The 13,618-nt window shown below is 43.0% G+C and overlaps 1 protein-coding gene across 2 annotated transcripts in view; it reads right to left on the bottom strand.

Moving 5' to 3' along the window:
• Positions 1 to 1,502: 1,502 nt before the first annotated feature.
• The window catches only part of JAG2 (jagged canonical Notch ligand 2), an 88,474-nt gene continuing 76,358 nt past the window's right edge, over positions 1,503 to 13,618 (bottom strand). For both annotated transcript variants that reach the window (XM_081009204.1, XM_081009205.1), the window contains 7 exons: positions 13,380 to 13,465; positions 12,604 to 12,717; positions 12,311 to 12,426; positions 11,224 to 11,472; positions 9,606 to 9,737; positions 6,777 to 6,933; positions 1,503 to 5,265 (listed from right to left, as the gene is read on the bottom strand). In XM_081009204.1, the coding sequence (XP_080865330.1) occupies positions 4,793 to 5,265; positions 6,777 to 6,933; positions 9,606 to 9,737; positions 11,224 to 11,472; positions 12,311 to 12,426; positions 12,604 to 12,717; positions 13,380 to 13,465 (1,327 nt within the window). In that variant the 3' untranslated portion in view covers positions 1,503 to 4,792. The remainder of the gene's footprint in view (positions 5,266 to 6,776; positions 6,934 to 9,605; positions 9,738 to 11,223; positions 11,473 to 12,310; positions 12,427 to 12,603; positions 12,718 to 13,379; positions 13,466 to 13,618) is intronic.

Here is a 13,618-nt window from a genome sequence, read left to right as displayed (position 1 = left end):
ACCACTGAGAAGGCAGCATCTTTGAAGAGCACGTCATTGTACCCGGGGTAGGGAACTTGTGGTATTCTAGATGTCTGGGGTCTCTCTAGCCCCAGCAAGCATGGAAAGCAGTCATGAATGATGTGACCTGTAGTTCAACATCTGGAAGACCAGATGTCTCCATGTTTGGCGACCAACTGCTAATTTCAACATGGAAGTCATTCCTCCCTTAAGGCAAAGAAATGGTGCCTGTACACAGCAAACAGGTCCAAATAATCATGTACGGTCTGCAGCAACAGCCTGGGAAGTTACATCCTACAGCAGAAGGGGCAGGTGTGTGCTTAACTGACAATGTCTACATAGGACCTTTGCTATTACTTGCCTGTTGCCTCCTATGCTTCTCTTCTTTCTGGCCTACTTGCATGCCTTTGCACTCTACCGTTCCTGGCCCAGATTCCACCCTAAACTCAAATCTTGCCAGAACTTGCCTGCAAAATGCCAAGAGAGAGGGAGAAAAGGAAGTGGCTGCTTGCAAGCTGCAACAGAAAAATCCATTTTGTATCCAGAATACAACCCAGTCCAAAGATTCTGCAAAGGGTTGGACCCTGCTGGCTTTTGAAGAGTGTTCACAGGATTCCTCCATTAGGAAACGGATCTCCAGGCCCACAGCACAGAAGCTAGAGACCCACTGAAGGTGGGGGGTGGGATGGGGGAAGACATGGAAATCCAAGAGGTTCACAACACCCCAAGAATCCTCTTATAAAAGCAGGCCAGCTCCCTCAGATTCATTCTGCAGCAGGAGAGTCTCACTCAAGTATTATTTGATCTCCCGAGGGTTAATTATCCTGCTTGGTGAAAGAACACAAACAAACACAGAAAACGGCAAATGGCCAAAAGAACTACAGGCTGCATAAATTGGTGCTGGAACATCAGAGGCGTTTGGAGAGTGAAGGGGGTTGCAATAAATAATAATAATAATAATAATAATAATAATAATAATAGCAGCAGTGCCAGCCCAAAGTTCTGCATGATCAGATTAGGAGGTGCAGATTGAATTCCCCCCTTCAGAATCCACTGTTGACACACTTTGGGTGGATTAAGTAAAGAACAGTTTCCCCCCTCAAGTGATTTACAGTTACAAGCACCTGTGCATTCAAGTCTTTTTGGGACTGAGCATTTGAATTGAGTTGCTATTAGCACGGCCAGCTCGACATCTTGCTTTCCAAATCTGAACAACCACAGGGTCCAAGGGACTAGGAAAGCAGAAAGCATTGGAGAAGCAGTTTGAAATGTTCCACCAGTGAAACCATTTTACTAGGTTTTGGAAGGCAGTGGCACTGCTATACAAGGGCAAGAAATGATTTGTTTTTTAATGGTTCCCATTCAAAGTTGCATTAGGTTTTTTTTTGGGGGGGGGTAGAGTAATAACCAATGATAAGGGAGATATTGGGAAGACAGTCCCAAAACCATTTTGAACATTTAAAGAGCCAAGTAAGGGGGAACAAAAGTGTCAACTGGCAACATTTGTTATAAAATGCTTTAATAAATAGTTTTCTTCCGAAAGCTATCGAAGAACATGTCAAACAAAATGTACTGCACAGAAGTTCCTGCAAATTCCCGCATTCATGTACTGTATAAAATAAAAGTGGATTCAAAAAAACATTCAGGGTTACATTGAGTGGCCAAAACGTTGAGAGAGAAACATCAATTTTCTTTGCAATGATAGGATAGCTAAGTAACGTAGGGTTAAGTTTTCCCAGTAATTAAAATAAAGATATAGCTCATTTCTTAATAATAAAGCTTTTTTTTCTTTTTTTTAAAAAAAAATCATTAACAACCACCCCACAAATAATGCACAAGCCTTCCGTTATGAATAACCATTTCTTGCAAGGCATTCCACCTTCTGAGATGGAAACAGGCATTTTGACAGATGTTGTGCCGTGACCCCCGTTGGAGACATCTTGGCAGGACTGGCCAGGAGGAGGAGGAGGAGGAGGAATGGGATGAGAAGGCAGAAAGGGGAGTCCCAGGGAGGCACTGGTCTAGGAGTTGGGGGAAAGAGCAGGCTAGGAGAGAGGAGGCCTTGCCTTGGTGACAGCAGATAACCCTGGCTGTCACAGGGAGCAGTCTGACTTGCCTCCTGCTGCTGTCTCTTGTCAGGGAAGCACTGCTTGCCTCCAGGGAGAGGGCTGAGACGAGAAGGGACAGCGAGGACACGGCAACATCTGCAGCAGCAGACTCAGCCTTCTTGCGGGAGTCCCCAATTGCTTGCCCAGACCCAAGGCTTGTGAAAACAACCGCATGGATGACTGGCCCGGTCTCCAAAAGCGGAACCTAGGGTGTGGTTCAAGTGTTGCGGCCTATTAGCTTACACCTAGCCACGCAGCTTAGAGTTCTGCAGCAACGGCAGGGGAAGACGCTCAGGCGTCTGGGGCAGGGTGCACCACGGAGCCGCCAGGGTCTGCCTGCCTCCCCCAACTCAGCCGCCCTACAGCTGGGGGGAGGCAGCGGGAGGACCGTTTGGGGAACACGGAGCCTGCGGGCGCCCAAGCCACTGTGTCTCTCCCAAGAGAGACAGGTGGCTCCTGGCCCAGAAATGGAAGCAACACTGTAAGATTGGCAAGTAAAGATGGTTGAATACGTGGAGCTGGCGAAGCTGACAGGGAAGATTCAGAATTGCTGTGATGATTTGTTCCAAAAGGACTGGGGCAAATTTATACGCTATATGAAAGAAAATTGCAAACAGTTTTGAATACGTTTGTAGGTTTAAGTTGAAATGTTTGGTAATGGGAAATTAAGGAGCTGATTTACTTATAAGTAGGTGATTGTTAAAAAGATTGATTTAAGGTAAAAAAGTGAATTTAGAAATGTGGAGAAATTGGTAATGAGATATGGAAGTCTGTTAGAGGGAAGGAAGGAGGTCGGTGCTTTATTTAAGCAACGTCTAAGTTATTTTTTGATACTGAAATGTATTCAAACATGGAAAACTTAATAGAAATTATATTTTAAAAAAAGAGAGAGACGCGTGGCTTGGGCACGCTGCAGGCCCCGTGGTGAGTGCCACCTGGCATTTTGTCACCCCTCCCTCAGTGGTGATACCCGGGGCGGCCCACACCTACTGCATCCCCCTGCCTCTGCCCCTGCTCTGCAGTGACTTCTGAATCATGCAACCTGATCTAAGCTCGGGCGCTGCAGTGAATTCTGGAACAAAGCCGTTAATAATAACCAAGCCAAGAGTCCAGGTATGTGGAAGCCTGGGCATCACGGGGTCAAGAAGAGCAGTCCTGCGGACATCTAATTAATACACAAAAGGTGTGGCACGATGTGCTACAGGTTTCCCAACCCCCACTAGTAGCAGCCAATGAAGTGGAGCAGAGGCAGGGAAACTCAACGCGGTGGGGGCATTGTCATGTCAAAACATTCCGCATCGCTAGTTGCTATCAAAGGAAAGAGGGAGACAAAAGAGTGCCAGGACTGCTGTTTTGGTGTCAGCGTTGGGATCTGCCAAAATGCCTGGCTCCAATCTGAGTTTGCCAGCCTTGTTCCACAGAGGTGAATAAGCAAAACAGAAACAAGAAATGAGAAAAAAAAAAAATTGTTCCCTTCATTAGGCCTGTATTAAAAAAAAAAAAAATGCAAAAAAGCAATACCACATGTAAGACATTCACGAAAGAAAGAAAAATATTGCCCTGTTTTTATACTGTACAGTATACTTACTCTGCGTTCTTGAGATGGGAGGAAACAGTCTGGATCTATTTACATGTGAAATGATGGTGATACATTGGAAAAGTACAAAAAAAAAAGTGATCAACAGATTCCCAACATTGATTGCATTAACATCACTTCCTAATATGGACATAATACCAAAATAAGTTTTATTTGTATTCTTTTTTCATTTTTTTTTAGAAACTGCCATAAAACTTCCCTTTCTGTGACATAAATTAAAAAGGAATGACGTTTAAAAAAAAGACCAAAAATATTTTAAGTTATTAACTCAAATATACAGAAATGATTCATTTAAATATGTACATATTTACAAAAACACACTCTCGTAATCTGAAAATAAACTGTTGTCAGTCTTGAGGATACCAAATATAGTATCCTCTTGTAGTAAACCTAGATGGGCATGGCAGTCTTTGACAGTTGCTATAGAAAAAGGAAGTTGAAATTTCAAGGCACTTGATGCGTGCTTCAATACTGCAATCCTAAGGTAATTAAAACAAATTTACATAGTCAAATTAAAAAGGCCACTTTTTCCAACCACAGTTTGAAAGATCTCTATAGGATTTTTTTGTTCCAAAAAAATAAGGCATTTTTTTTTGGGTGGGGGGAAACTTGCAGAACTTAAGTGCAGGGAGTGGTTTCTAAGTATGGATTCAAAAGAACAGTTCATGTGAGGGTTTTTTTACCCCTTAAGTCCAGTAACTTCCTCAACCAGGAGGTTTTTAAGCTACTGTTACAACAGGTAAAAAGAAACACGTTCTGTAAACAGTGTAGAGTCTTGGGTGATAAACTTTTATGAAATCGAAAATACAAACTTCCCTCCTCTGCCAACACAGCAAGTGTTCTCCACGTAAAGTTTACAAAAATAGCAACTATCAAAGATTACTCTATCATCTGACAGTCATTGAATAATTTATACAAGGCTAAAAGAAACAAAATAAAGTTTTTATCATTTTAACTTTTTTTTATTCAAAATAAAGTAACTATGAACATTTGACTCCAGACAATTAAGTCCTTGGTGCAAAGCGGAGACGCCAATTTCTCCAACTCTGTTCAACGTTGACAGCGCGGATATGGTCCGAACAAAGATTTAGTCTCTTCCGCCTTCAAGGTTTGCTGTGTTCACATTTTTTACAGATCTGTTGTCCATTTTGGTTGTCTGAAGAGATTTCTTAATAGGACTATTCTCTAAGGAGTCCATTGCCTTTGCTGACAAAGGCTTAGAGTGTTTGTGAGAGAGGAATTTGTCCATTTCCATGACCTCTCTCTCTTCTTCCTCCTCCTCCTCCTCATACTCTGTGTACTCCTCTACTCCGTCGTAAGTTCTTTTTTGAGGAGCTATAAAATTTTTGGGTTCATAATGAATGCCTTTGCGGTTGCAAGGTCTCTCAATAGGATTCCATATGGGATTTAGAGGCGCCCATTGGTTATTTGCAGCCTCTTCTATGGATGGGCGATTTCTCTCTCTCTCTTTTCTTCTCTTTCGCGTCCACCACACACAGATAATTATACAGGTTAACCACACAATGCTAAAAACTACACAAAGGATTGGAACCAGGTAATCTAGAAAACACAAGCCAAACATACAGCTTAGTGAGCAACTGCAAAGTGAGACAGAATTGAAGGCATGTGCAAATAAAGTCTCCAAGAGGCGTGATAAATACCTGCTCCAAGGGGACATTAACAATTTAGCTGTTGTTCAGCTGAAGTCTCATTCCACACTTCCTCTTGTCCTACTGCATTCTCCCAGGGGGAAACCTCTCTTTAGCGCTCAATTGGAGCAAAAAATGGCAATTTGGGTTTTCTCTGGATTGACTGTTTGCTCCGATTCAGAGCAGGTTTTCCCTGAGAAAGAAGCAGGCCAAGGGGGAAACTGCTCGGATCTGGACCCATGCTTTCAAGGCACAGGACGAATAGGAGTGCGGACGATCCCCGAGGTTTTTGGTTTTTTCTTTAAGTTTTGCCCATTTTGGTCCTCCAAAAGCATTGTGTGGAAAACAGAAAGCAACAATTCAAACCCCTTGTCCCTACAGCTGTCCCATTTGGAACTTGCTTCCACGTAAAGCGCAATATGCCCAAGCAATGGTATCTATGTTAGCCAGTAGGAAATAGAAGTGACATGGACGTAAAAACAACCACCCCTCAATAGCCAGCCTAGACTTCAACACTATTTTTTCTTTTTTAAAAAAAGGGGGGGGGGGGAAGGAAAGGCCAAATATGGTAGGTATCAAATTTGTTAGTATTTCAATTACAGTTGTACCTTGGTTTTCAAACAGCTTAGTTCTCAAACTAAGCTGGCTCCCAAACACAGCAAACCCGGAAGTGACTGTTCCAGTTTGCGAACTATTTTTGGAAGCCAAACGTCCGACGGGGCTTCCGCTAGGCTGCAGCAGCCAATCAGAAGCCGCGCTTTAGTTTCCGAACGTTCTGAAAATCGAACGGACTTCCGGAATGGATTCCGTTCGACTTCCAAGGTACGTCTGTACCAGTCAGCCACATTTGGCACAGCTAGCAAGAATAATCTTGCAGTGTTATGAAGGCCCTCTTCTGAATCACACGGCCCTTGTTCCAGAAAGGGGAGCGGGCTGAAATTGCATCTAACACTGCTCACTGCATGAATAAAAGTGAAGCATAATGCTATGCGTTATGATTCTTCATTGGTCTTCCTTGCCCACACCCCTTACACAACGCAGCCACTCAATTTGAGGTAGAAAACCAGCTGGAGTGGGGGAGAGTGGTGCTTCTTAAACCCTGCATTATTTTCTCCTGATAATCTCCCCCCTCAGCTAATTTTACCCCTAATAGGGAAAAGACACAGGTATCTTTTTCCTAGTGGAGGTAAAAATAGCCTCCAGGAAACTATTTTTAGTGTGCGGGGGGTGGGGGTCGGACGGGGACTATGCAAGAGGCTCCTCCCCACTGGCCTTCCATTTCAAAGTTGCAACCTCAGCAGCTGAATTGTGTAAAAACGGAACAAAAACCGTCTCACAAAAGCCTCATGGAATGGCATGCGATGCACAGCTTAACTCAAGTTATGCCATCAAATAACCCAACACTTAAGACACACAACTCACCTGATGAAGAATTCCCAACCACTATGGTCTCTATTTTGACTTCAGTTACTGCCAGCATAACTGTACTGTTTTGTCGCTTTGTAATGGTGTTTACTATAGTGTTGGCTGCATTCTGAATAAGGCTGTTATCGGTCTCCTCTTGATGCGAGATGAAAGACTGGGAACAGAGAAGACAGACAGGAAACTTAAGTTTACAATGAAGTATTTTTTAAAAAAATAGCCATGTTACCTTGTATTTAGGGGACCAGACTTAAGTCTGAGATCCTGAGAATCCCAGTTTGCTGCTAAAGGATGAGTGCTGGTTTGACGCCAGTATAGAAATATTATGCTAGCATTGTGCGCCCTGCCCATTAAGAGCAGTATGGGTAAGTTACACATGACAAACTTCCGTGTTACTTACACCTCTGAGCTAAACTTAGTCATCGTTTGGAGGCTTTTAAGGTATCCAACTAGGCATCTACACTAATGATATGATCTGTTATATATAACTGTGCGCTTTCCAGTTTGCATCATAGCACAGAGTATTCTTTAGTTGCAGATGTAGCAGAGCAGCTAAGAATATCAGGCCAATACTACACTTTTTGGCGCGAGGACCTCTTTCCCTTGCCCTAATAACAAGGAAGGTGACAGCTAACAGCCTTCCGCCCTTAGGGAATCCAAGTTCATTCCCCTCTCCCAAGCTGAACTCACCTTACCTTTCTGCTAGAGGCATCAGAGGCAATTTCATGGTGACTTCACTAACCAATTTTTAAACAGAAGCAGTGCAGCAGGGGAAGTCTACAACCAAACTCTGAACTGCACAATTGTAGGTAACTGTTTATTTCCTAGGCAATTCATGTTGCAAGTAGAAAGAAACCAAGTTTAGGAGGGCAACCTCTAGCTTGCTCACGTGTATATCCTATAATCGTTGCTCTTCCCTTCTCCAACCTATGAAGGCACTAAGGGCTGACAGAGACAAGCAGGATGTTATTTTCTGACCAGCTCCATGTATTGAGAGAGCCAACTATGTAGCTTTCCCAATGAGCCTACCAACTACTCATCAAATCCTGAAACAGATGCGGCACGAGAGATGCGTGCTTGGCTATCCCATCTGGTTTTTGTTTGTTGAAAACAGCTGTGGTGTGTATGTGTGTCAGAGCAGTTTTACCGGGGGAAGGGAGTAATTGAAGATATTCCCTTGTGCAAATTCCCCACAAGCTACTATTACTCCCACAAAAGCGGGGGTGGGGGAAGAAACAGAGGCTCACACAGTTTCCTCACCCTATGGCTAATTCTTTACAGGAAGGGTTAAATGCCTTCTTCCCTGGCACCACTGCCACAATTAAAAAACCGGAGACTTCCACACCTGATTTTAAGTGTCTTTCTCTCTTGTGTGTGTGCGTGCATACACACACACGTAAACAAAATAGGATCTCCTCCATCAACAGCAGTCTTTGGTCCTAAGTCACTTTCCACTTTCAGAGGAACAGCGAGGACATAGAGCTGTGTTTGTAATCGTAACTGCTTTGCCACACGGAAAACAACGGGCCAGGATTTGTTACATTACTTGAAATGTTTTCCTTCTAAATAAAGAAAAGGTAGCAGCCTCTCTCTCAATTCACGCTTGACTCCAGCATTAAATATATTTTATTATGTTTGTATATTTGTTGGAAGCAGCCTGGAGTAGCTAAGTCAGATGCACGAGGTACAAATAACCACCACTAACAACACACAAAACATGTATCCCATTGTTCCACCACCAAAAGAGGCATACACAGTAACTTAAATGTTACAATCAGTAAAACAATTCATAAAACAATTTGATGGCAGTTAAGAAAAGCAGCAGAGTGCTAGTAGTCACCCACACTTTTGCTTGACCCATATTGTGTAACCAATTAAACCCCCCCCCCCCCCCAGGTCTGAGAGCTTTCCTTGTTTTGCCTTGCAAAAATCAGGTCGTACCTGCTGAATCAGATCGTATCATATGTGTGTAAAATTGGAAGAGATTTTGCTTTAAGCAAGCTTCAGTTCAGCAGGTCAGATGGAATTTTTGCAAGGCACAGCTATGATGAGAAAAGCTCTTGTACCCAGGGAACAGATTGGTACACAATCTGATCAAGATATGGGTTAAAAGTATGGATGAGCTCTTGGGCTGAAGACAAATCTCAAGTACTTCTCTTCATTCTCTGATGCTTTTTTGTTTTGCTCAAGCAGTTGTCTTAGTGTAACCAGCAATGTTACAACGGAGTTTTGAAGCTGGCTCTGTACAGGGTAGCAGCAAAAGATCGCTTAGTGGAATGCTTTAATTTTTTTGTATAGTGGCTACCAGGTTAAACCCAGTCTTTCCCTGGCTTCTACCTACCCAAGACATCCATTGCCCTCTTCCATAATTGCATTAACTGTGAACTGAAGGCCTTCTGCTCCTCTGTCCCTCACCCAAGGAAGGTCTCAACCCTATTGTCCTTCTGCCTCACGCACTCACACACCCAACGCTTCTGCTCTTGTCATTATGCCAGTTTCTTTGATAGATTTGGCCGCATTTCAACAATGCATCTCAACATCTGTTTAGCTTTTGAATAGTTGTCATCTGAATTGACTATTGGTATTTTATTTTTTTTAAGTGATGAAACCTTGTAATGATGTTTTGTTTCAGTGTATACTGCCTTGATATATTTTATGATATGGTGGTACAGAAATATTTTAATAAGTAAGTAAGTAAAGTCTTCAACTGGTTTCCTGTTGAAGCTCATGGTAACTAGCTCAGGGTCTTGAGTCTTTCTGACACCTGCTTTCATCAAGGCTACTACAGACAACACATTTTTAACACTTAGAAAGAAGTTTAATACTTACAATAGCAACTTCCACGGCGTTTTCTATGGAGTACGATAGATCACACAACACCAGTAGCATTCTCTCACTAGAAACGGACCTAGTGGCTGGTAAGTATCTGATTTCTGAGCAAATATTTTCAACAGTAGTGCCCTGTGAGAAAGAAAGCAAGACCAACTCTTCTAGAAAACCGGAGTATAAAAATTGAAGTACACACTAATTTCAGAACAATTTACAAATGATAAATTGATGTAACAGTAAAGTAGAAAAAAGTTTCGCTCCAAATCTCCCAGTATCATTTGATGCACAGGCACACAAACAGGGGACTTAAAACATTAGAAGCACTGCTCCAATGTTCAGCATTCTCACTGGACCGTTTTGTATTCTCTTGGAGCCTTCTGGGAAGATAGGAAGGGAAATGAAGTTCGCCTTAAATCACAGGCGGTATTAATGAAGACCTGAACAAAAGGAATGGGGGGTTCACCTCCCAGGATGATCTCCCTCCCCTACAGAATTTATTCTCAAGGCTGGGAGGAAACAATCTGACACTACAAAAGTGTTTGTCCTGTGAATTCATAGGTAGAAAAGGTAAAGCATAACACTGGCTTACTTTACAGGTCAATCCAATGTGAAATGGTCTTTTGGTTACTTATAAAGTAACCTCAACTCCAAACTGCTGCACTGACTGATGACGGTGATGGATGGGAAAGTATAAAGGACAGTAAAAAATAATTTCTATGGACTGGCATCCAAAGCTTTCCTAAAGTTGTGCTCGCTCTTTGGGATTGCTGCATTTCCTTTTCACTAGGAGCAGGAGGAATGGTAGCCCACTGAAGATGCCACTGGCAAGTCAGAGGACACCCAACATTCTCAACATCCTGCAGAAGACTCCATGGTGCAGATAAGGGCCTAACAAGCAAGGCAAGTTTTGAAAGACTGGAAAGCTGGTGGCTTGTTTAAAAGACACTTTAAAAAGCAAATACAGGAAAAAGTCCAAGGTCCACAACACCTGTACCTAGCCTTCACAAAACTGGCTTGCGTCCTTGGATCATTCTGAAAGCTCTACACTGCAATCTATCACTGATGTTCTTTCTTTGGGGCAGTGCACTGAAACGCATTAGAGCATTTAAAACAAACAATTCACACCTTTCTTTAAATCCAAAGCTAACTCAAACCAAGACACAGGAGTCTCAATGGATTTTCCTAGGAGGAAAACAACTGCACCCTAATCTGCACCCATGCAAAGCCTTTATTTCAGAACTAACTAGTGCTGAGTAATTCTGGTGCTTAGAAGCAGCACTTCCCCTTCTCTGCTCAGTGGAGCTCAAAGGGGAAAGGGCTCAGCGGTACAGCGGTACAGAGAAAGTCCTTAGGTTCAATCCCTGGGAAAGATTGTTATCTGAAAACTGAGAAAGCCAGGGCCAGTCAGTTATCAGCCCACTGGATGGACCAATGGGTCTAACTCAGTCTAAGGTACCTTCTTATGGATCACTCAGCTGAACTCCATGGCAGATGTCTGAAAAATCGAAGCAGTTGGAAGTGATAAAGCAGCACATTTTTCAAGCAAGATTTGTAGGTTTCAATGTTGTGCATTGCTTAGAAACTCTGTCAAGATGTTTGTAAGACTTTAAATTCTCACCTGGGGTACTTTGTCTCTGTTAAAAATCAGAGTGATTCTTGCACAGCTGTTGTCCAAGTAACCCGAATTGGGGGGACACTTGATGTTGACAGGAAGAGGTTCTGATTCACTGCATTCCCCCCAGTCAGCACAAGGAGGTTGGAAACATTTGGTGTACATTTTCTCTTGGCATTCTTGACCTCTGGAGCATTGGTGACTAGCATGTTCCCCATGTTTGGTCAACAAACAAGATTTTCTCCCACACCACACCTAGAATGTAGAAGATGTTTTTTTTTCAGCGTGTAACAATGGACAATCATGAAAATGAGGGATGTAGTAGCTTGTAGTTCAAACAAGGAGGCTTCTCTTCTAGCTAATCCAAGCCACAGAAGATTTCGGAGACTGTAATGCTCATCTCCTATCTCAGGTGATTATTACAAAGCACTGAGACTTGCACTTCTAGGCTCAGCAATGCCACTCAAATCAAACTGATTTCTTTACATTGCGCATCCAATCATTACAGGGATTATTCCACTGCAGGGATTGCGCGGCGGGCTGGAGAGTGGGGGAGTGCGTGCCCATACACGTGCACACACACTATTTCCAGCGCACTTCCGGGTCAGAGAAGAACTAGAAATAGCTTGTGTGCATGTGCACAGGCCTCCTCCAACCCGGATGCGCACCGAAAATAATGCCTGCGCATGCGCACAAGCTATTTCCAGTGCTCCTCCAACCCGGAAGTGGGCAGCCGGGCAGCGCAGTACAGCACCGGTAAGAGCGGGCGGTGGGGGCTGCCACGGGCCCGATAAACGAGTCCTTCGGGCCTTATCCGGCCCGTGGGCCTTAGTTTGGGGACCCCTGTTCCACTGTCTCCTGAGCAAGAGGGATGTCAAGCCTAAGTTATAATAAGCATTAAGCGCATTAAGTGAATATCAGGTGAAACTTGGAGGGAGCAAAGGGATAGGGGAGTAGCAGTTCACAATGCAACCATGTGCTGAAAATGTCACAGAAGTAAATTAATGAAGCTGACATGTGAGTGCGGTGGGGGTTGAAAAGTTTGAAGGAATAGGGAATTTAAATGATTTAGCTTTCAACTTCATGTAACTACCTTGGTGCAGTCAATGTGGCCATCCAGACAGTGGCAGTTGTTGCATTCTTGATCCCATCTGCTGCCATGGGGAAAGGATGTTCCTTTAAGCCAGCAAGACTTTCCAAATCCTATCACTTGGGGGGGGGGGAGAGAGAGAAAGAACAGGGAATAGTTTTCATTCTAAGTATTGGATCAAGCCAAAAGAGAATACCAAGTTCATGTAACAGATAAGCTATAGCACATGCTGCTGTGTAAGACACTGCAAAGTAGCATTTGATATTTATTGCTCTCAGTTTAAAGCATTAAGTTACCTTCTTGGCATCTAGTTCCAGCTCGCCCAGGGGGGCAAATGCACCTGTAGCCATTTATTTCATCAATACACGTAGAACCGTATGCACACGGAGAGGACTGGCATTCATCAATATCTGAAAGGGAAGAAAACAGGCTTTATACAGTATTACAGAATGCTAAAAAGTAAGAGGACTCATTTGTAGAAGCACTAGTCAGTATCATGTGTAACCTGTGGCTGTGCATGCTAGCTAACATTTATGTCCCGATGATCTAGCAACACTGCTGAGCATTCCAGGAATTAAGATGTTCTACTGGAGTTGCATTGCCGCTAAAAGATTCAGGATAGGTTACACCATTTTTAGTATGCATTCTTACAAGAGGAAGATATCAGAACATTACTATTTTTTCCAAGCAGCATATATTTAGCATGTGAAATGCATGTAAAGATACACTTCAAGGGGCAAGTCCTATTAAAAAAAATACCAATGCTTTGTTTATGGATACTGTCTAAAGGTTTCACTAAGGGCTGGGGTGTACAGCTTAAATGCAATTTATGCCAAATCACTGTTAGTTGCATTTGTCAAATGAAGAAAGGAATTCTGTCCCATAACAAAGCGGTCCCCATTCTTTACAAGGTAAGGGTCAGCATCTGTGAATAATTCAGTTAGCTTCCGCTTCATTATTTGGGATACAGATGACGAATGCTTAATGCATCGAAACTCAAAGGGTACAATGCAACAAAGAGTTCAGGTCAATGGCACGACCTCCTTGGTCCTTTCCTTACGCAGGTACTTACTAATTCTGCAGTCTGGACCAGCAAACCCAGGTGCACATTCACAACGAAACCAATTCACACCATCAACACAGATGCCTCCATTGTAACTGTAACAATAAAAAACCTATCATTGCAATGAAGGCTGTCAGGGTAGTTTCACAAGCTGAGAGATAAGAACCTTTGGGTTTGTGTACATAATGGCCTGTTCAAATGCAAATTTCTTTTATTTGTATCAACAGACATTGTCTCACTATTCAGTC

The sequence above is a fragment of the Podarcis pityusensis genome (genome assembly GCF_964106645.2).
Source record: "Podarcis pityusensis genome assembly, chromosome: 1".
Taxonomy (NCBI): domain Eukaryota; kingdom Metazoa; phylum Chordata; class Lepidosauria; order Squamata; family Lacertidae; genus Podarcis; species Podarcis pityusensis.
This window is presented reverse-complemented; position numbering and strand designations above follow the sequence as displayed.